The sequence below is a fragment of the Enoplosus armatus genome, chromosome 14 (assembly GCF_043641665.1).
Source record: "Enoplosus armatus isolate fEnoArm2 chromosome 14, fEnoArm2.hap1, whole genome shotgun sequence".
Lineage (NCBI taxonomy): Eukaryota > Metazoa > Chordata > Actinopteri > Centrarchiformes > Enoplosidae > Enoplosus > Enoplosus armatus.
Genome location: NC_092193.1, coordinates 15,447,917 through 15,469,663, shown reverse-complemented (window position 1 = coordinate 15,469,663; position 21,747 = coordinate 15,447,917). Strand labels below are relative to the sequence as shown.

The 21,747-nt window shown below is 40.7% G+C and overlaps 1 protein-coding gene across 1 annotated transcript; it reads left to right on the top strand.

Annotated features, from left to right (window-relative positions):
- Positions 1 to 5,136: 5,136 nt before the first annotated feature.
- On the top strand, positions 5,137 to 10,347 carry metap1d (methionyl aminopeptidase type 1D (mitochondrial)). The gene is made up of 10 exons (XM_070919380.1): positions 5,137 to 5,176; positions 6,270 to 6,430; positions 6,991 to 7,140; positions 7,225 to 7,373; positions 8,629 to 8,671; positions 8,783 to 8,946; positions 9,062 to 9,159; positions 9,541 to 9,588; positions 9,676 to 9,754; positions 10,085 to 10,347. The coding sequence occupies exons 1-10, from the start codon at positions 5,137 to 5,139 to the stop codon at positions 10,167 to 10,169; spliced, it is 1,017 nt and encodes a 338-aa protein (XP_070775481.1). The 3' UTR covers positions 10,170 to 10,347.
- Positions 10,348 to 21,747: the final 11,400 nt, after the last annotated feature.

Genomic DNA, 21,747 nt, shown 5'->3' with positions numbered 1-21,747 from the left:
TTTGCTGTAGTGCCCTTTGACCCTAGTAAAAGGACTATAGCTTTCTTTACGTTTTCTTAGCTGTGTGTTATCAGCTATCTGTAATTACCTTTTATTGTGGCTTTGTTTCCTACAAGATAATAATTGTCAAAGAGAGTGATATATGTCTTACGAGTGTTCACATTCCTTGCTGTACATGCTGTATAAAAGCAGACCACTCTGAGATGCAGTACAGTCAGCCAGGCAGGAGCAACTGAGTTGCTGTCGGGGCCGTCCGTCTGCAGGCCTGAATAAAACCACAAAAACTACTCCCTTGTTGCCAGTCTTCTGTTTTCCTGAAATTCCCACGACATACTGACAGCCTTAGAAAAGACAATACGGTGTTGATTTGTGTTGTCGGGTTTAGACCAAGGTACGTTTAAACGGTGTGTTTTTTCGATGTATTTGACAGAGACAGAAACCAGACACGGGTCGTTTTTTTAAAATCAGTTGGTGCATGGATTATAAAGTAATGCAACAGCATTTTACTGTATTGCCTGTTCATGTGCAGCTGAGTGACCATAACGCATCATGTCTATTTTGAAAATGAATGCACTTTAGTACGTTTTCCTCAGGATGTGCTGTGGACAGTAAAGTCTGTTCTCGATAATTAGAAAGATCAACGGCATAGAACCGACTGCAAGTACGCGAGAGGTAGTTACAAAAATGACCAGCAGGTGTCGCGCTGCGTGAACCTCCTCCCCAAAAGGTCTGTACACTCAATGTCTCAAAACATTTCTATATTTGTGGATGTGGATATGTTGACAGCTGGACAAAAAAAAGTAGACAGGCGTTTATGCCATGACATCTTGTGCACCCTTCTGAATCATGAACTGCATATTAGATATTTTGTCAATCAGGTCAGTGGAACTCCGCCTCTTGGTAAATGACATACTGTACAGTCAGTCAAGAGTAGATGGCAGCACACACTGTAATAAATGGTTTTTCAAGCTTGTTGTAGCCAGCAAAGTCTTCACATCCTCTATTCACTCCTGATGGCCAGCAGCACACCACACCACAACTGACCATCTCAAATGTGTTTGTGGCCCATAACCATGAAGGGAAAGCACAAACTCTCAGTATGTTTCAGCCTGTCTCCTGATGTTAAAGTCAATTAAATTAAAAAGTTAATCTGAACCAAGTGTCAATAATTAATCGCTGTTGAAAATCTACTCTCAGGGCCTGAGGAACTAGTTTATCAACTGCCAACATTTTTCATTGTATCACCAGACTTAGTTTCCTAAGTATGAACAATTGATTAAACGTGTTGAAGAAAAAATATGAACAAACTTGTGGACAAATATTCTGCTTTGGGGTTGTAAATTCCAGACATAGCAACAACCTTTTGTTCTATTTTTTCCAATTTCTTTCTTTTGTCTGCAGGGGGATTTAATAAAGAAAAGAACATGAGCTCAAACATCACACAAGGCTTTTCCTCTCTTTACTTCACCTCTCCACTTTTGTTCTTAAGCTTTTGATAGGACCACTCTTGCACAATATCTCTGACATTTCTCACTATGATTAGAGCACAAATTACAGGTTTATTCAAGTTGGATTGCAGTGTGCAGTGTGCCAGTTTGTTTTTTATTAAAGCCAACACTCAGAGTTGTGCAATCCTCTATGATAGTTAGACAGTTCAATGAGTAAATTATTCCTACGTGTGTTGACTCAGCAGGTATAACATTAAAATGAGGAATGTTGATCTACAGGAGAATAAATATTTGAATAGTTGAAGCAATACAGAAGGCCTGAGAGCCTTACTGCATTATATTCCATTATATTTTGAGTTGTCACTGCGCCTACATTTTGTGTTTTCATTTACATATAGACATTTCCACCATTTGCTATATAATAATATTTCACCAGAATGATGACAATATTTCACCAGAATGCAGAATCCCGTACGCCCTTGTTGCTATGCGACTCATTACGTAGTGGTTCGAGACTTACAAAAAAAGAAAAAAAAGTTCCGTTCCATTCCACAACGTCACTATATTGTGACGTATTATGCCTTTAATATGAACACGCATTTGATAAATCGAATGTTCTTTGCTTAGAATCTGCATCTACAGACAAGATCACCACATTTTAGCTCACATTTATTTGGTCTTCGTACTAAGTAATCTGTACTATCACACGAACACAACAGCGAACTTCTTACAGCATCATGCCCTTCCTAACTGTGGGTTTCATTGTGGGTACTTTAGTCACAAAAACCGCTAGGAGACTCATTGAGTCATTCTTCGGAAAAGATGAAAAACCCACCCCAGTAGCTGCTGTTCCTGCTGGACACCATCTGGCTGATTCAACAACTAGCACCACAGTTACAGAGGCCAACCCAGACACCACTGCTGCAGACCTCAGTGCAGCTGTGTCACATGTTACGACGCACCGTGACAACGATTCACAGCACAGACCAAGAACAGCTTTATTCGGCGACCCATGCAACTATATTTGCAGGTTTCCAAATAAATTTAATAGTTGTTGGATGAATGCAATGTTACAAGCTACACTACACCTGCATGTCGTGCAGGACAAATTGAGACGCCGAAACCCAGAGTCTTTGACACAGTTGTCAACCACACACGCATTTGCAGGACTGTTTTTAACAGCCCTCCAAAACCCAGGGATGAAATTCAGACCAGCAGAAATCCGTCGGGTTTTGACAGAATTAAGTGACACAATACCGCTATTGCGTTTGTTTCAGCATAATGATTCACTTGATTTAGTAGAACCTTTTCTGTTATGGTTAAATCAGTGTGGTGTCCAAACTGCTATTGAGGTAAACGAAAAAAGCATCTGTGAGGAATGTCAATTGACTACATCCAGCACCTCAAGCCTGGGCAGCGTTTATTTTTTACCGCCACCTGGTAAACATGACACTACTCTCTCTCTTCTCAAAAGTGCTTTCAATCAAAGCCAGTTGGGCGTGGGAGAGTGCACAGCATGCGGTTCCATAACACAGAGAGAAAACGTTTGGAACAGCCCTGACATCGTAACCCTGTATTTGTCTCGATCAGACGACAGATCGTCTAGAGTGCCTGTGACTCCATCTAAATATATAGAAATACCTGTGGATGGAGACAAAGCACAGATATACAGCCTGTCCTCTGCCATTTGTCACAAAGGCCTGGGCGCATACAGCGGCCACTATTGGTCATATTTGTTTCGTGATGATATTACCATCAAAGCTGACGATAATCACATATCAGTCTCATCAGAGGGCAGACCAGCTGACATATTTGAAAATGGGGTCGTTTACTTCTATGAAAAGGTGGGCATAGACAGTTAGGTTGCCTTTTGATAGCCCCACTACCACTGACGGAAAGACCAAAACAAAACATGGAAAGAGATTCACACCAGATAACGCAAGAGAAGGCTTCGAGGAACATCTCAATCATTAAAAGGCTCCATTAATTCCAGCATGGATAAATTACAGGTCAGGAGGAGCATTTTTGACATGCAGTTTTCAGAAACTGCGCACTCGCCTCTCTCATCCAGCGACCATGTTCCTGATCTGTTGATGAGAGGGCTCCACCACCTGGAGGTGTGAAAACAACAACAGCAGTGGTGTAGCATCTGAGGGCAGCACGGTGGCGCACTGGTTGGCAGTGTTGCCTCTCAGTCAGCAGGTCTGACTGTGTGGAGTCTGCATGTTCTCCCCGTGTCTGCGTGTATCCTCCCGCATACTAAAAAACGTGCAGGTCATGTGAATGTGTTTAGTTATAATATAAAGAAATGAACATAAAATACCAAATAAAATAAAGAATATATTTGTATATACATATATGTGTGTGTTTCGACCGCTTTTCTGTCCACACTGTAAGAAATGAAAAATATGTAATTTTTCTTTATATTAAGATAAAATTCACCAGGCAGAAGCTGTCCTTCTGTCCTTACTGCTGTGGTCAAACAAACCAAACACTGTCCCATTTTGAGGGTTAAAGTTCTTACCTCGTCTCCAAGCAGCAGAATGAAAAACTCAGAAATTCCTGAGCCAGTTTGGTTTTCTTTTGTTTCCATTTCAGCCAATTTCCTATTATTTCATCCCAATTTATATATTTACATATCATAAATAATTATATCGTCCATTTCACGTGTGAATTCACACAAACAAAAGGAACCTCAGCATTTTAATTGTAATGTGATTTTAACACCACTGAGAAAATGTAAGGACTTTTTTAAAAGAGTGAGCAGTGGGGCAGATGTAGAGTAAATCCTTGTCTCTGTATTCTTCTCTTTTTATGCATACGATTAATCATGCGATGAGAGCTGCTGTTAAGGGATACTCCTACACTTTTATCTGCATTCTTAAAGTACAATTACACAAGTATTACCTGCAAAATGCAAAGTTGTTGTGAAATACTACTATTAATGTATTTAAGCATAACCAGATTAACCCAGTAGGGGGCCCAGAGGCAAACGTTATCTGTGGGCCCCTATTGACCCCCTGTTTGTGGTAATTTGGTCAAATAAAAAATTAACAAAGAATATGCACTCTGTACATTTTGGCACAGGTAGCCAAGACAATGCAGAATCTATCTGGAGGCTCATTATCACTTGGGTTGGTATTGTGCTTTGGTGGTACATATAAGTAATTTGCAATTATTTAAATTAACACAAACCAACGGATATACAGTGAATGGGTAAAGCCTGCAATTAAAGTTTTTTTTATTATACTTAAGTAGAGTATTGAATGTAGGATTTTTACTTGGAATGAATTAGTTTTACGATATAAGTATTTCCTTCACCACTGGGCCTTATATAACAATACAACAGCATAATAGAAATGACACAGAGCAGCAAAGCATACTGAAGATGACTAACCTCAAAAATGCATAAAACCTGTACAAACCCTGAGCAGTTTTTTTCTCAGATTGTGATTGTTTTTCCCCCAAACTTTATTGGCAAAAAGAATGTTACACAAACACAAGAAAATCATCACAAAAACATACAAAACAAGGAAAAACAGCACAGTAAAAAAAATGCAGGTCTACACTGGTTAATTCTTAGTGTCGCTTAGAAAGTGCAAAAGACTTTGTTATTGTTTTGTGAGTGTAGTCTGTGTCAGTCTTGCATCACGTGACTCCAGTACCACGTGACCACCATTAAAGCTCCATGGCGGCGCACTGTTCTGCAGGGCTTGCAACAAGAACAGGTACTAAGCTAAAACACTGTCCATACTCGCACAGACAACTAGCGTTAGTGGCTGCTCGGACCACCCGTGTCCCCGCGTAACGTAAAAACAAACTACTTATTTAACAACTACATTAAAACACGTCCACAGCGCTAATATTTTGTAAGTAAACGGGCGGTGTTTTCGCCAACTGATGTTAGCTTGCTAGATAACGTTATAGCTAACTTATTGTAACGTTAAGCTAGCCTGGGCATCCCGGGGGTCCGTTTATCGGCTGATTTCGCATTTAACAGTGGCGAGCCTATGTGACTTTAAATGAAGTGGAGAAGGTGGTGGTTAGACTCAAGGGTCAACCTCAGAGGTTACCGAGGTTTTTCTAATTTTTGTCCTCTTATTTACATACATGAGGGGGTCAGAATATTAGAAACCCCTGTGAATATAATGCAGTAGTACAACACCACCAGTAACTGTGACCTCGCTAACACCTATAATTGAATTAGCACTCTGTGACAGCATCAACAAAAACACAAGAACATTATAGGCATCTTAAAAGTAGACTTTATGGGAGAGTGGGTGTATTGGATTGCATTCGATTGTACATTTGTACCTGATACAGTGACCGCTGAGTGTATGTTGCACAGGATTGCACCCCCACCCTCGTGAGCTGGCTGTGTACCCTGTCACCTCCAAGTTCCCAGTGCACACAGCAGACTGTATATTGTAGCTTCATTATTTGCTCAGACACCAACCAGTACTCCTGTGCTGGAATGATAACCAGATAACCCGGGTTTTTATAAATCATTATGGTCTCATCACCAGATTATACCACAGGGCACATCTACAAGACACTGTTTTTTTTTCCACTGTTCTGGCTGATACACTGAAGGGACAACGTATGAAAAACCTGTAAGCTGCTGGTGTGAAATTGTCAACACCAACATTAGTTATCAGTGCAAGTTTTGTGTGGCAACATTAGATAGATATACTGTCCAAACTGCTCAGGGGGTCCTAGATAGTCTAAACATAGGAATTACCTTTCTACCATTTATTCTTAGCAGTAAAGCATGGTCAGAGAGAGCTCTCTTCTTCATTGAGTTGCTTTCTTTTTCTCCAGGACTGGGTGGTTTCCTGCGGAGAGTTTGTTGTCTAAGAAGCTGTGGTCCCCCCACAGCCCTACTGTGTCAGCAACATCGCCGCTTCTTCTGGAGGAAGTGGAAAAGTTCTCCTAATATAGTTCGCCCAGCTACTGTTAGGCCTGCCTATGCAGTACCCAAGGTACAGTACCTTACACTGCCATAATGCCACAGTCCTAAGCAGTATTGTGATTGGATAGGCCAGAAGATAGAAGTTGTGTCCAAGGATGACCTGTAGCTTGAAGTAGTTGTAGTTGTTTTTCTTACTTAATGGAAATTATTACTATGTCAGTAATTGTAGAACCCTGCCTAGAATGACAGACATTTTATTTGAAGGAATGAAGATTTGGATAGAACCAAACCAAGGGTGTTGTAGTTATTCTCTGAACTTTTTCAACCTTTACATTTTTTTTTACTTTGACAAGGGTCCATGCTGACTTCCATGCTGGGGTGGTTAGGGTGTCAAAAATGTCTCCAATAACAGTCTCAGCACAGATTCAGAAGGTGTAGAGGTTAAGATTTAACTTACATATGAATTCAGGTGGGATTAGTATTAGTAGAGGACCTCTGACTTTCTTGAGGCTAAATTAGTTCATAATTATTAGTACTTTCCAGTAAGGTGAGAATTACTAAATGGCAAATTTTGGGACGACAGTATGACCCACCTTCGTATCCTGTCTTTCCTCTCCTCCCTGACTGTAGCACATTGTGCGGCCTGACTATGTAGCCACTACACTGGTCCCAGAATGGCCAGACTACATAGAGATCAAAGGCCAAGAGCAGATCGAAGGCCTTGCCAGAGCATGTCAGCTAGCCAGACATGTGCTGCTACTAGCTGGACGCAATCTGAGGGTAAGCACTTAATCACTACAAGCAATGTTTGTGTTCATGAGAAACAGCAAGAACAACATAACAATTATGACCTGTTGCTTCCAGCTTGGTATGACAACAGATGAAATAGACTTCATCGTGCACCAGGAGACCATCAAGCACAACGCCTACCCATCCCCTCTCAGATACGGGGGTTTCCCCAAGTCAGTCTGTACATCTGTGAACAACGTGGTCTGTCATGGCATACCTGACAGGTAAACGTGCACGACATTCACACACAAGATTAAGATCAGCTTTGGTCAATATCACTCCTAATGGGAACAGTGATGCTGGAAAGCCTTGGACTGAAGAATTGCTGTCAGGTCAGGTGTAAGTCTTGTTGTGGCAATTCAAACTACATCACTGAGATAACTGTCAGTTATTTTGGACCTCAGTCTGCGCTAGAAAATGTTTGCTCACACATGGATGTAGAACCTGAGAGAATGTATGTGTGTGTCAGAGCGTATTTATGTTCGGGCTTGACTATGTATGAGTGTGTGCGTAATTATGTATGTATGTATGTGGTTGAGTGTGTATGTAACCGGAAGTTGCTATCACATAAACATAAAAGGAGTTGAGGCACAGGTGGAGGCAAAATGCATTATGGCAGTCAACAACGCAGCTCAGACTGAAGCTGTCTCTTTGCTTCAGAATCTGCTTACATGTCCTTCTGTGGCGGCTCTGGCGCAGAGTGCTTACTGATGTATAATACAGTGTAATTTCACGCCATCTCCTCCGGACTCAAGAAGTAGTCATTTTGCCACCGTGTCTGGAATTTCCTGTATCCACTGTCCACTTTTTGCTTTCTTCGTGTTGCCACCATGTCTACTGTCTGTGACTGATGAAGCCAGTTTGTAATAGAAAGAGTGCAAGCAATATAAAACATACTGATAGTGACACCTAGCGTTCACAATAGGAACTGGATTTTAACATAGTCAGCGGGCCAAATATTATTTTCATTTTGAAATCACAAGCCATAGAAATGAAGGTGTTCCTATGACACTCCGAATTTAGATACATGAAAAGAAAACAAAAATGACAGCATTGTTGTTCAATATAATGTGTATGTCATTTTTCTTTTTGTTTCCTTCCAAAATGAGATTCTACCAGTGGTAAAATAATCACAATTTTTTTTATCTCAAAAGTAAAACACATTTAACAACATTTAAATCAATGTTGGTAACTTTAAACTTTAAATGTTGGACTTTTTATAGAAATCTTAACTTGGTTGAGAAGTTTGGATTTTTTTTCTTTTCTCCAAAATGAGTATCATTTTTGAACAGAATTAATTATTGGACAGTTTCTTATTAGATAAATATAATAAATACAAAATATAGATATATACTGTATATTTAAAAGATGAGGTACTATGGTGATGTCCGGTATTAATTGTATTACAACTCAAAAGATGTAACATGTAAGGGATTCTCTGTATGTACCATTCATTTTTTATATGCCTGTGTCCTGCAGTCGGCAACTTCAAGATGGAGATATCATCAACGTTGATGTCACTGTGAGTTGATGCCTCAACTGACACACACAAACTCAAGACAAGACATAACTGCAAATGTTATCAGTCAGAGCAACACTGCTCCCATCACTGACTTCTGCCTATTTGTGATAGGTGTATTTAGATGGTTACCATGGTGACACCTCAGAAACCTTCCTTATCGGCGAGGTGGATGAGGTTGGGCAGCGATTGGTGGAAACGGCCAGGCGTTGCCGAGATGAGGCCATCGCTGCCTGCAAGCCGGGTGCACAGCTCTTTGTTATAGGAAACACTATCAGGTACACACACACACACACACACAAAATATACACACACACGTAAAATACATAGATACCGTATAATCACATTAATCTTTTCTAATATGCCAACTAATATTTTCTCTGCTGCTTGCAGTGAAATAGCCCGTGCCAATGGCTTCCAAGTGTGTCCTTATTTCATTGGACATGGAATAGGCTCCTACTTTCATTGCCATCCTGAGATCTGGCACCATGGTGAGTTTGGGTCTGTGGTCAGATGATGTGACAGAGACTATTTATTCCCTAGTGTGTATCACGTGTGTTTGTGTGCACATATACTATGTGTTTGTCAAAAATACTTTCAGTGAGATTGTATTGTTCCTCATAATTAAGTATGGACTGTCTGGATATAATGTATATGACATACTGTAAGAGTAATTGTACTTTGAATCTCAATGGACTCTGGGATATTGATAGCCTTGTGAGCCAGATGACTTTCAGAGGAGACTCGAAAGACTTGTTGAATTTGTGAAGCAAGGATATTGAAAACTGAAATGGGAAGTTTGGAAACCATGCCCATGTTGCCAAAGGGTCTCTTTAATGATTAGGGAATCCTCTTTTTCTCTTTATTTTCAGCTAATGACAATGACATGACCATGGATGAAGGGATGGCTTTCACAGTAGGTGAGTTATGTTTTTTACAGTTTTTGCGTGTATGTTAAGATGCCACTGTGTATGAGTGTGGCCCTGATATTGTCTGCTAATTTGTAGAGCCCATACTGATGGAGGGGTCAGCAGAGTTCAGAATCCTGAAGGACAAGTGGACTGCAGTGTCTGCAGATGATAAAAGGTATGTGGTGGACAACCAAAAATATCTTGGCTGTGTGTTTGTAGTTGTAACTTTCCAAGCTGGCATCATTGGAGCATAGCCTAGTTTTAGTTTTCTACTTTGGAGAGAGAGCCAGGCTAGCTGTTTCCCCCTGCTTCCAGTCTTTGTGCTAAGCTAAGCTAATCGCCACCTAGCTCCAGATCCATACTTACACAGACATGAGAGTGAGAGATCGATCATCTCATGTCACTCTCAAAACTTAAAGCCAATAAGCATATTTCCCCTTATGTTGAACTATTCATCTAAAATCTTAAATGTGCATTGTGTTTTTTTAAATTGACTTTCATGCAGGTCAGCTCAGTTTGAACACACAGTGGTCATCACGTCTGACGGAGTGGATATTCTCACCAAACTGCCTGAAGAGGGCAATCTGTGACCTGAAGGAATCTAACTGCTGACTATACATCGACTGTTAGAAATCTCTTTATGTCAAACAGGATCTAAACTACCTTTTGTGATACAAAAACACTGTTTCAAGAGCTTGAATGATGACAAGTGTGCCGTTTCTACCTGTAAAGTGTATAAAAATAAATTAAATAAATGTTCTTATTTTACTTAGTTATTAAGTGAGGATTACACATACAGTATCTATATATTCACCCTTGACTGGAGCATATACAGAGGAAAAGTTGCTGCATCTTATCACTGACGTTGTGATTTATGCATGTCTGAGTGTTTATATTATCATCAGAGATCTTTTCCAAATTTCAGTCTGTTCTTTTGCTAGCCCATCAGCCGCTGACCAGTTAATCCTTTATGATAGTTAGCCAGTTCAGTGGGGCCCATGAGAGTTACATGTGATTTGTGTCAACTAAGAGGGACAGTTCAGTTGGATTAACACAAACAGAGCCTTGGCCAGGATCTTAGATTTGCCACCAACCAAACACTGTAAAATGCTCAGATTATTTAATAACATCACTAAATGCCACATTTCATATATTCATTTACATTCACATCTAATTATATGTGCAGTGATACTAAACATGTGGCCCATGAGCCAAATCTGGCCCACGATAGGGTGCCGGGTGTCCTGCCGACCATTTTCTAATTCGCAATGAAAAGAAATTGGTTCACACTTGGATTTTTGTTTTGTTTGTTTATACCAATTAGTAAATGTTCAATAATGTCCCTTAGCTGTTACTTGTGACGTTGCATATTAGCCTATCAGTGGTCTGTGCAGTGCACAGAAGTACACCTGACCTGCTCAGGGAATGTGGGAGAGGTTTGCCTTCAAGGCTTTCTGCCAGAAAGCCTTTCTTACAGAAAAACAGGACTTTCACCAAGAAGACTGCTGTTTGTGTCCTGTGTGAAACCAAAAGTCCACTTTTACTAGCCAAGTAGTTTTGGTGCCTAAACCTAACCAAACTATGACCGCTTCACACCGTTAACCATGTGTTAGAAAGGCTTTCCAGTAGAAAGGCCTGAGGCCTATTATTGTTTGTTTATTAACTGGCCCCTGGCCTGATGCCATCTTCCAAAACTGGCAAGTTGAGTATCCAGTTGTGTAGCCAGTAGATGGCAGCACACACTGTAATAAATGGTACTTCAAGCTTGTAGCCAGCAAAGTCTTCTCATCCTCTATTCACTCCTGATGGGCAGCGGCACACCACACCACAACTGACCATCTCAAATGTGTTTGTGGCCCATAACCATGAAGGGAAAGCACAAACTCTCAGTATGTTTCAGCCTGTCTCCTGATGTTAAAGTCAGCACTGTTAGATTAATATGATCCAATTTAATCTGAATTATTGAAAGTCAATAATCAATAATTAATCGCTGTTGAAAATCTATTCTCAGGGCCTGAGGTTGGGCCTTTGTTCTATTTTTCTAATTCCTTTCTACTGTCTATATCTTTTGTCTGCAGGGGGATTTAATAACGAAAAGAACATGAGATCAAACATCACACAAGGCTTTTCCTCTCTTTACCTCATCTCTCCAATTAGAGCACAAATTACAAGTTTGTTAATCTTACATATAAATTGGATTACAGTATGCAGTGTATGAGTGATTGAAAACGTCTCCTACAAGCTTATCAAGTTCTCAAAGAGTCTGTCTTTCCACAATGCTGTGTGGATAATGCAAATCTGATGTTTTTATAATGGTAATTCTTAATGTGACTCTCACAGAGGAAAGTGTGGTGAAATGAAGATGCTTAAGAGAAAAAAAACATGGGAGGAGAAATTGGATTCCAGCCCACTGGGTGTGTTTTCACTTCCTGCCAATGTACTCTTGAGTGTGTGTGTGTGTGTGTGTGTGTGTGTGTGTGTGTGTGTGTGTGTGTGTGTGTGTGTGTGTTCCTGTGCTCGTGCCAGTGCCAGTTTGTGGGTGGGGCAGGAAGGACTAGACAAATATAGGTGGGTCAGCTAATCAGGAGTCTGGTCATGTCCAGTCAGGAAGTGATTCACATATTATAATTTTATTTGACGCAAGATTTATGATGATAAGGATTACATGTACATTTATTCAGCTTTTATTAAACTTGAGGCACTAAATCAGAATTTAAAGCCGTAGAGAAAGACCTGCTAAAACATTGAACTGAAGTTCTTTATTGTAACTTCGGTTATTTGTTGAAGCAATGTAGTACTCCATATCTGATTATAGGGCAGGGCGTGGTGTGTGTGTGTGTGTGTGTGTGTAGCTGAAGGAGTGAGCACTTCCTGTGAATCAGGACAGGAGTCATGTAAACTATTCTTAATGGCCACCCACCAGCACATGATTCATTAAAACATAAAAATCTGAAAATAAATAAGGTTTTTCAGCAGCAAGAGGGGGAGAAAGTGAAGGCAGAAGGTAGACATTATGGGAGTAGAGGTGGGTAAGAGGGTAGGATTTAGGGAGGAGCAGGGAGTGGCAGGGAGAGGTGTTGGCTCGGGGTCATGAATTCTCTCTCCTGCCTCTAATTCTTTTCCTGCATGTTGGGACTCATTCCTGCTCTCTCCTCTCGCTCTGCAGATCTCCTGTGAATCCTCGCCTGTTTATGTTAGTGATCCTCTTTGGCGTTCAATCTTGAAATAACACATCCAATATTTGAAAAAAATGTGATGTGCTTCTATTGCTTAGGAGTGAAATCTTATGATTATTGTCACCTCTGTAAATGAGGTTACGTTTCTGTTCCTGTTTGGCTGTTGGTTAGCAGAGAATCTTCAAAACTATTCCAGTGAAATTTGGTTAAAAGTTAGACCATGAACCATTCGTTTTTTGGCACAAATAGTCCCATCATGTGGCCATTTACAAAGCATTATACTTTCTTTTTTTTTCGCCTACAAAGGTTTTTCTGACATTTTGACTTTATTGCAAAACTATTTTTTCACCATCTATTCCAACAATATTAATATAATCTTCACCAGTTTTCATCCTTGTACAAAGCCCTCCCAAAATGATTTAGGCATGCTCTAAAAATCCATCACTATCAGCCAATCAGCATGGCTGTCTATCACTATGTGTATTTTTAGTACACATGCAGATTAACAATTTCTAAACATGTTCTGTTTTTAAATTTGACAAAAATCAACATTTCCTAAAAGCCGAAGCGGCAAATGTATTAAAAAAGAATCCAGAGCTGCATCAAACCTGATGTTTTTTTTTTTATTAGTTTTGAGTTTTTGCTTCGGCCTTGAAAGAGTGTTGGTATTTCTTTGCTCTGCACCTCCTCCAAATGTTTTTCAGGCTACAGTTGTCTGGTTTGTTATTGTTGAAATGTTGTGCAGCCTTGATTGAGGTGTGTGTTGTCGGGGTGCTTTTGTTTTATCAATGTAATACCCAACTACAGATATTATTGATTTCTCTCCTCAATTAAATAAATACAGCGTTCTTCGCACGTTCATGGTGGACGCTGCTCAGCCATCACTCCATAAAGCATTGTACATTTTGGGGGTTTTGTTTTTACAATATCACACACCAACATACACACATTTCTCCCTGATGCTGAAGATAGTCACATGTGATGTTCATATCTGCCATCTGCATTCCTCATTCATTCCACCGTTTGTGAGGACACCTCTATGTGTGTGTGTGTGTGTGTGTGTGTGTGTGTGTGTTACATATTTGCCATCCACTGTGTTAAGTTGTTCCTTAACTACTATATGAGTGGATTCATGTGTTGTTCCTCCCAGGTTCTCACATTCCAGGTGTTCATACCTACGTCGCTATATGTGTGTGAGACTGTGATATATCACACTTACCTGGGATCTCACTGGGGAGCGCCACAGCAATTCTTGGTTTCCTTGGTGACCTGTGAAATTGTGGCATTAACAATAAGTGGTGCATCATCTTCAGGCTTGTGGAGGCAGATCTCTCTGACACACACATGCACACAGATGGCATGAACTAAATGTGACTGAGTAACTCTGCAGGAACTTAGTCAAAGCACCTGAAGGCCAAGCAAAAACAGCTGACTTTGTTACTTGGAACTGAACATGCACTGAGGCAGGACATGTAGCCACAGGCTGCTATTGAGTGAGTAAACACAGACATCTCTACAGCGATGGAAAGAAAAGTTACTTTAGTTTACTACACTCTACACACCATTTCCCATTCGATTAAGCCAGGAATCCAGGTCTGAACCCAGCTTGGAGGTGCTAAATTCATAGAGCCAAACCTTCTCACCATAATTTTGCCTCTTTTTGTTATGTGTTGTTTTATTCTCCAGTCTCTCTTTTTTATTTGCCAAACTGTGAGTGTAACAAGAGTACAGACATGCAAGCTCCTCCGTGAGGCTGTACATAGGAGCAGCGGTACTTTGAGCTAATGCTAATGTCAGAGTGTTAACATGCTCACAATGACAATGCTGATGATAAGCAGGTATAATGTTTACCATCTTAGTTTAGCATGTAAGCATATGTCAGTGCAGGACCAGCTGGCCGATAATGCCAACTCTTGAACCTTAAATAAAAAAATTGATCTCATGCAGTATGACAATGTGAGTCCAGGAATGACCTGGAACAGATGGCACTGCCTACTTGGATTGATCCTTAATGAGTCTACGTGGCTAAGCACATTTATATGAGGGGTGTTTTGGAGTCAGACGAGGCCACATGGAGTATATGTGTGTCACAAGTTACAGTTAATCTGCAAGAATGCATTGGAGTGTGTGGCAGAAGAAGACTGTCGTAAACTCGAGTCACCAGACTGGTGCAGGGTGGGTTCCCTCTTGATTGACACTTACGAGGTGGAAAATGTTCTCTTTTGACCTCTCCACTCTTTCATTGCGAGGAAAACTTTTTGTCTTTTAAACACAGCTAAGGTAAGATAAGGAAGCCAAGCTATCCATGCATCCCGATATGTGTAGCCTTGATTACTGGATGTATCTCTTTGGCTTCTGAGCATCTCTTTGTTCCTTTGACACACTTCCAGTGTCTAAACAACCAAAGCAGACTGCCAAAATGAGAGCAGGGGTGCAGTATTGTGTGCGCGTGTAGATGGTATGCATCGCCTGGGGCAGCTCTGAAAGGTCTCTGATAAATGGAAACTGTCTGCTTCTGTTGTCTTCTGAGATTCACACACACACACACACACACACATTCACATAACACTCACTGCCCTGCACAATGCCCTCTCTTACTGTGTTTGGACCTGAGAAAAACCGGTTATACAGCTCAGAGCAATACCCTTTTAGCTGTGTGTGTGTGTGTGTGTGTGTGTGTGTGTGTGTGTGCGTGCGTGCGTGCGTGCGTGCGTGCGTGTGTGTGCGTGTCTGGGCCTCACTGGGGGGTGTAGAGACATTTGGGTAGGATCAGATAAGCTTGAAAGGAGAACAAATGTTTTATCTCTTTATTCCTCAGAAAATTTCCCCTCATTTTCTTTGATCTATTTCAACGTTTCACCAAAACAAAGACTTGTAGAAACTGAGACAGAGTCCACGCAGTGCCAATAATGTTGATATCATTGTCATTGATAGACAATACTACCATGTGATATTTATATTAGAGTGGCCTGTCGTGATGAGGGGACAGAGGAGTGGATGAGTGGCAGACATCACAATTAGCTTTCCTGCTTTGACTCCTTCCTAAAGATTTTCAACAATAGAAACTGAGCTGTGTGTGTGTGTGTGTGTGTGTGTGTGTGTGTGTGTGTTTGAAAGTACATTATAGTGCTCTGGACAAAAACAGAGGGAAGGAAGTTCTCTCTGTGGTGCCAAAGGGAATGGAGGAATGGTGGAGGAATTTCTAAAACAATCCTCACAAGTTCAAAGGTCCACGCCAGAATCCTCAAAGTGCCATTACAACAGCTCAGAGCAGCTCCGTATTTATGTGTTTGTGTGCATGTGTATGTGTGTGTATGTGTCTGAATTAACAATTAGTTCTACCCAATAATGTATGGCTCTCTCCAGCTGCCAAAGCAAGGCATTCATTATGGTGGACACTGTTTTGTTGCGCTGCCAGCTTTGAGTTATGGACAATTCGGATGCACTGGTGTGTGTATAGTGTGTGTATAGTGTGTGTGTGTGTGTGTGCATTCCCCACAGCAGAGCAGAGAAAGGTAGATTTATTGCAGGGACCTTGTACCTTATCACACTACATTTCATAGACATCATAACAGGATTTTTCTGCTATATTTTAATATTGGGGATATTTTGTATCAGATTCACTCTATTGTTTCATGAAATAATAAAATATTTTTCTTTGACTATATATACCTGATATATGTAATTATATCAAGTATCACACTGAATACAAGGAATACAAATATATAATGATTTTTTTATGTTAAATTAAATTACATTAAATCAACAAGACTAAGAGTCTACAGCTACGCTAGCTGCTCAGTGAGGCTGTGCGATGATTTGAGCTAAATGCTAAGGTCAGCATGCTAACACACTGATGTTTTGCAGGTATACTGTTTATCATGTTCACCATTTTAGTTAGCGTGTTAGCATGCTGATACTTTCTAATTGGTCTAATTAATTCAGCCTGAGGTGTCATGAATATTTATATCAAATTTCATGACAATCCATCCAACAGTTGTTAGACATTTCATTCAAAATCACAAATGACAACCTGACAACCTAACGAGAACGTCGGGGCATCACCAAAGTCAGAAGACTTTAACCACTGGGTACCACGGCAATCCTTCCAATAGTAGTTTTTTTCCGTCTGGATTTTGTGGTGGGCACAACAATAAATATCTGTGAGATAAGAAATAATTAAAAACAACAAACAAGCCTTTTAGTCTTCTTGTGTTCATTGACAGTTGACAATCAGGTTGTTTTGGCACCTTCTTATTGTATTTTCCAGCTGCTACACCCACTCTGCACAGTCAGTCTTTTACTGTTTGCCACTGAGACACTTTACTGGAGCAATTTGGACTTTACTGTCTTTCTCAAAGAGTGGGGAGAGCGATGTTTACAACCCTGCCCACATTTTCCCAGCCAGTCCAGGGATTGTGCCCTCCACTTTTGTTATTATGGCCGCGTCAACATGGCATTTTTTGAAATATCTATCGTCAAATATACTTAACAGTTTTACTGTTGTCAGAGAAAGATAACGAGGTTATGTGTGGTGGGAGTTGTAATGGGACTTCAATGTTGCAGATATTTCATGTGTTTTGTTACTGCATATGACAGATGGCCAAAAGCTAAAGAAGACACAGAATTCAAAATGCATTTTATCACTGGAGTTGAAAGGAGAGGAAAAAATAAAATAAAACTATAGAGTGCATCTGACTTCACTGGAATTAGACACATTATCTTATCAGCGAAAGATAATGACTGGAATGATGTTTTATAACCTGGATCTGTCAGGCGAAAACTGAACAGAATGAAAGTGAACTTGTCTCACTTTGCACCTCCCTCAGGTTAGGTAACATCTTTTTGAAGCACACCTGGACCTGCAAACACTGGGACCCCTCCCACAACTACTGCCATCTCATATTACATCCTCTGGCCAGGGCTGGGACACACACACACACACACACACACATACAGTACAAACCGCTCATTCAGGAGGTAAATGTAAAAAGGGAGGATTGCAATTGTCCCGAGGGTGTTACAGCACTGCGAAGACATCAGTTACTCCTTATTGACTGTAATCAATACACTCATCAACAGGGGTAAAGGATCTGTTACAGCCTGTGTGTGTGTGTGTGTGTGTCCCTTTATGTTTTAACCATGAGTATAAGTTCTACTAAGAAATGGGATCAATACTGTGACTAAGAGATACCACATAGGGGAATGTAAATTAGGCATTTGTCCCCACAATGTCATTTGATGCTAACTGATAGCTTTGCCTTCGCTCTGTTTTGCAGTACATTATAGACACAATATCCTCACCACACGTACATGTTCTCAATGTTCATGGCAGCAACATCCTATGAGCTCAGAACCCTGTTTCTCATGAAGGACACCTGAAGTGAGAGCATTAAAATCATGTTTTTTATGAGTACAGTAGACTTGCACGTGAAGTTAAGAATGTGTTATAATGACACACCCAAATCACACCAGGAAATCTCTTTGTTTGATTAGAATAATTTCAACATGATTGAGTCATGTAGATTCAATTGTGTAACTTGTTATGTTTTGTCATGATTACTTTGGCCACAAAAATGTGATTTTTTTTTTCTGCCAGCAGAGTTCAGGAATGTAATGACATATAATTTCCCCTTAAAGGAATGGTTTGACTTTTTGGTCATTTTTGTCTATCTTGCTGAGTTAACTAGATGACAAGACTGATGCTGCTCTCATATCTATACAGCAAATATGAAGCTACAGCCAGCAGCCAGTTAGCTTAGCTTAAACACTGGAAACAGCTAGCCTTGCTCTGTCCAAAGGTAAAATAAATCCGCCTACCAGCACCTCTAAAGCTCAATAATGAACACATGTAGAACACATTAAGTGTAAAAACGTAGGGATTAAATAATTAGGGAGCTTTAGAGGTGCTGGTAGGTGAATATGTTTACCTTTGAACAGAGGCAGGCTAGCTGTTTCCCCCTGTTTCCCGTCTTTATGCTAAGCTAAGCTAACTGCCTGCTGGCTGTAGCTTCACATTTACCGTACAGACATGATAGCGGTATTAATCTTTTCATCTAACTCTTAGCAAGAAAGCTAATGTGTTAAAGCATGCTAGTGTACACCATGTACACTCAAACCCGACCGGCCTGCTGTTACTTAAGAAGAGCTGGGTCAGCACTCATTATTCTTCTGTCTGCTGTGTTTTTGTTGAAGGTACTCTGGGTTTTCAGCTGATAAATGTTTAATCAATTTCTCTGATCTGAATCTGAATCAGCCATAAATGAATTGTGAGATGACCTGCAGTAAACACATTTACAGACTCACATAATCAATGGTGCTCAGGGAAAGTGTGTTGCAATTGTGAAAGATCTTGGGTTTGGAGTTCAATGTGATTGTGTAACTGACGTGTGTGTGTGTGTGTGTGTGTGTGCGTGCATTTACCAGTATCCCAAGGCTACGTGTTTCTACAGTGTCATAAAGACACACACGCCCTACCACTCAGCTCAATTTGCCACACCCTCAGGTGAGTGTGCGTTTGTTTTCCCTTAGTGTACCTGGAGCTGCAGCTTTAAGAACAAATACAGGGCTGTGGCTCGGGCGAGTCTAGGCGCTGAATTTCTGACAAGTGTGTGTGTCAGAGAACATTGCCTTCACTGTCCTTCCTCTACTTTAGCACCCAAGGCAAGGTTGTTGCTCCTCTGCTGTCGTAATACTGAACAGGCTGTACACAGAGCACATACACATGACTCAATCCTTAATTCTGGGTAGAGATAATTGAAATAAAATGCAGCGTGTGCATGCATATATAACATTTTATGTTTCATCATTAAAATCACTGACTCTTTAACATAAGCAATAACTACTTGTAGCTATGTAAGATATGTAAGTAACTAATGATTTATTGTGGTTATGTGCTATTTTGCTCGTCAGAGTTAATCAGCAATGTTTCATTAATGAAGTGATCAGGAAGTCAATTCAGAGATATGTATCCAACTACTGGTTCATTTAACAGTCTGTTCTCAAGCACCTTATCAATATTTACCATATCTTTTTCTTTATTATCTTTATTCATAGTTGCGAGCTACTTTTCTTTAATTCGCAGTTAGTTCCTGATCTGTTCTTTGGTAACTGTGCAGGATTTTGTGCACCTTAAGTGTTAAGTGTTACCCTAAAATCATGACTGGACGTCAACAGATCGATGCTCAGCCGTAGCTGCAGTGGCCTTTCAGTCTGTTTATGTGTAGACAATATGTATGACCTTTATTTCCCTGGAGGATAGTAGAGGAGAAGACGAAAAGGGGGCGGGGGATAATGATATTGACAGGCTGTGGTGTGTGTGATGTGGAGGTTAGACACATTAGACAAAAGAACACTTCATTTTTTTGGCCGTCATTAAACCCAGTCATAGTCATGGAGGGACGAGTGAGAGCTGGTGAGGCTGAGAAGGTGAACGCCAGATAGAGAAGGAGACAGACAGACGGTCCTTCTGCTGTCGCTATGTCAATATGTTCCCACACACACACTTTGGGCATGGACGTTTACTGTGAAAGAAATCCACAAGCCAAGGGCGAGCCAACTCACCTCACTTTACACACTGCTGTTCTTATCAGTGATAAGGCCGATTCCTGTTTCTGACCTTCTTCAGACAGCGCCGCTGCTCTTACTGTACCTGGAACTGAAAAACACACCAGCCCAAACTGGACAGGAAAAACAACAACACGGATACAAAAACAGAGTCAACAGGGGGGCGGTCACATGATTTAGGGATTCCACTACTTTTTTCTTCGTAATACTTTTTTCTAAAGTAATACCATCTGCCAAACGTGACTAATCAGGACAAAAATAAAGTTCTGGTGTTCAAATACATATCAAATGCATTTTATTTTCCCAATCTGTTAATAGAAAAAAATCTAATATGAAAGATCAAGAGTAAACTGTTTTTATCCAGCTCCAAGTAGTGTTGAATCACAAAGCTGATCCTCACTAGAGATCACGACTTAATTAGATAACAGACCTGCACAGGAACCGCATTCTTCCCCTGCCCTTTTCACTTTCTGTGCTCCCCTCGTCCACCATTATTTGTGCCTTTTATACTGTATGTGGGCAGTTCCTTTCTCCCTCTCCCTTTCTGTCTGCCCTCTTTCTCAATGTGCAGACAAAGCCTGCGTTGTCTGCTGAAATGCTGTGTTGCGGGGACAGGCTTTGGGTCAGCGTCTCATGGAATGCCTTGAAAACCATCTAGTGAGGGAGTGTGTTAATGAGCGGGTCTCTGCCCAGTCTGCTCTCTGTGACTCATGTTATGAGTCATTACAGACGATGCAGGACCTGTGGAGATGGCTTGTAACAATCTGTAATTCTAAATGCTGACAAATTTCTAGTTTGGGGTTTCTGGGCTGTGGTGTGTAGAGGCCAGCTACTGTATTGCAAACACACTGGTTGCTGCACATCTCTGTTTCTTCTGTTCCTTTGGTCCAAAATCGTGTCTTTATCTCAGTCTCAGCCTTTGTTTATTTGTTTCTATCTGTGTCTCTCTCGCTCATTGTATTCCTTTTGTTGTCTGGAGTGATCACCCAACTCGATTTTTACCAAAATGACTGTATTGACTAACTACTGTGCCAGCATGACTCCCCCTCTTCTCTCTCTCAGCCTATTGTCTCTGCTTCTCCCTGTTAACTGCAGTAAACACAACTGACTGTGAGAGCATGAAACAAGTGTGCAGAGTGCACTCTCACTGTGTATTTTGCCAATATTTTCCCTCTTGTGGGACTTATATAGAATATGTTTTGTTTACGCGTTTCCAAGGGAGTTGAACTGAAGTCTTTATTACAGTGTTGTACTTAGAGATCTGCTGTCAGAAGCCGCCAGTGCAGCCTGAAGCACCATTTTATTGCTGCAAATGTGTTTTGACAAAGCCTGCAGACATCATTGACCAGGTTAGATTACAGCATTGATCTGCTGGAAACTAGCAACAGGCTTACAAAGCATTGATCTTTTCCAACCCAAATATACC

Bases quoted from the DNA above. Each gene is read 5' to 3' on its own strand.
- metap1d (XM_070919380.1), top strand. From the start codon at position 5,137: ATGGCGGCGCACTGTTCTGCAGGGCTTGCAACAAGAACAG. The intron at 5,177-6,269 runs GTACTAAGCTAA...CTTTTTCTCCAG, and splicing joins AGGGCTTGCAACAAGAACAG to GACTGGGTGGTTTCCTGCGG. The intron at 8,672-8,782 runs GTGAGTTGATGC...TATTTGTGATAG, and splicing joins TCATCAACGTTGATGTCACT to GTGTATTTAGATGGTTACCA.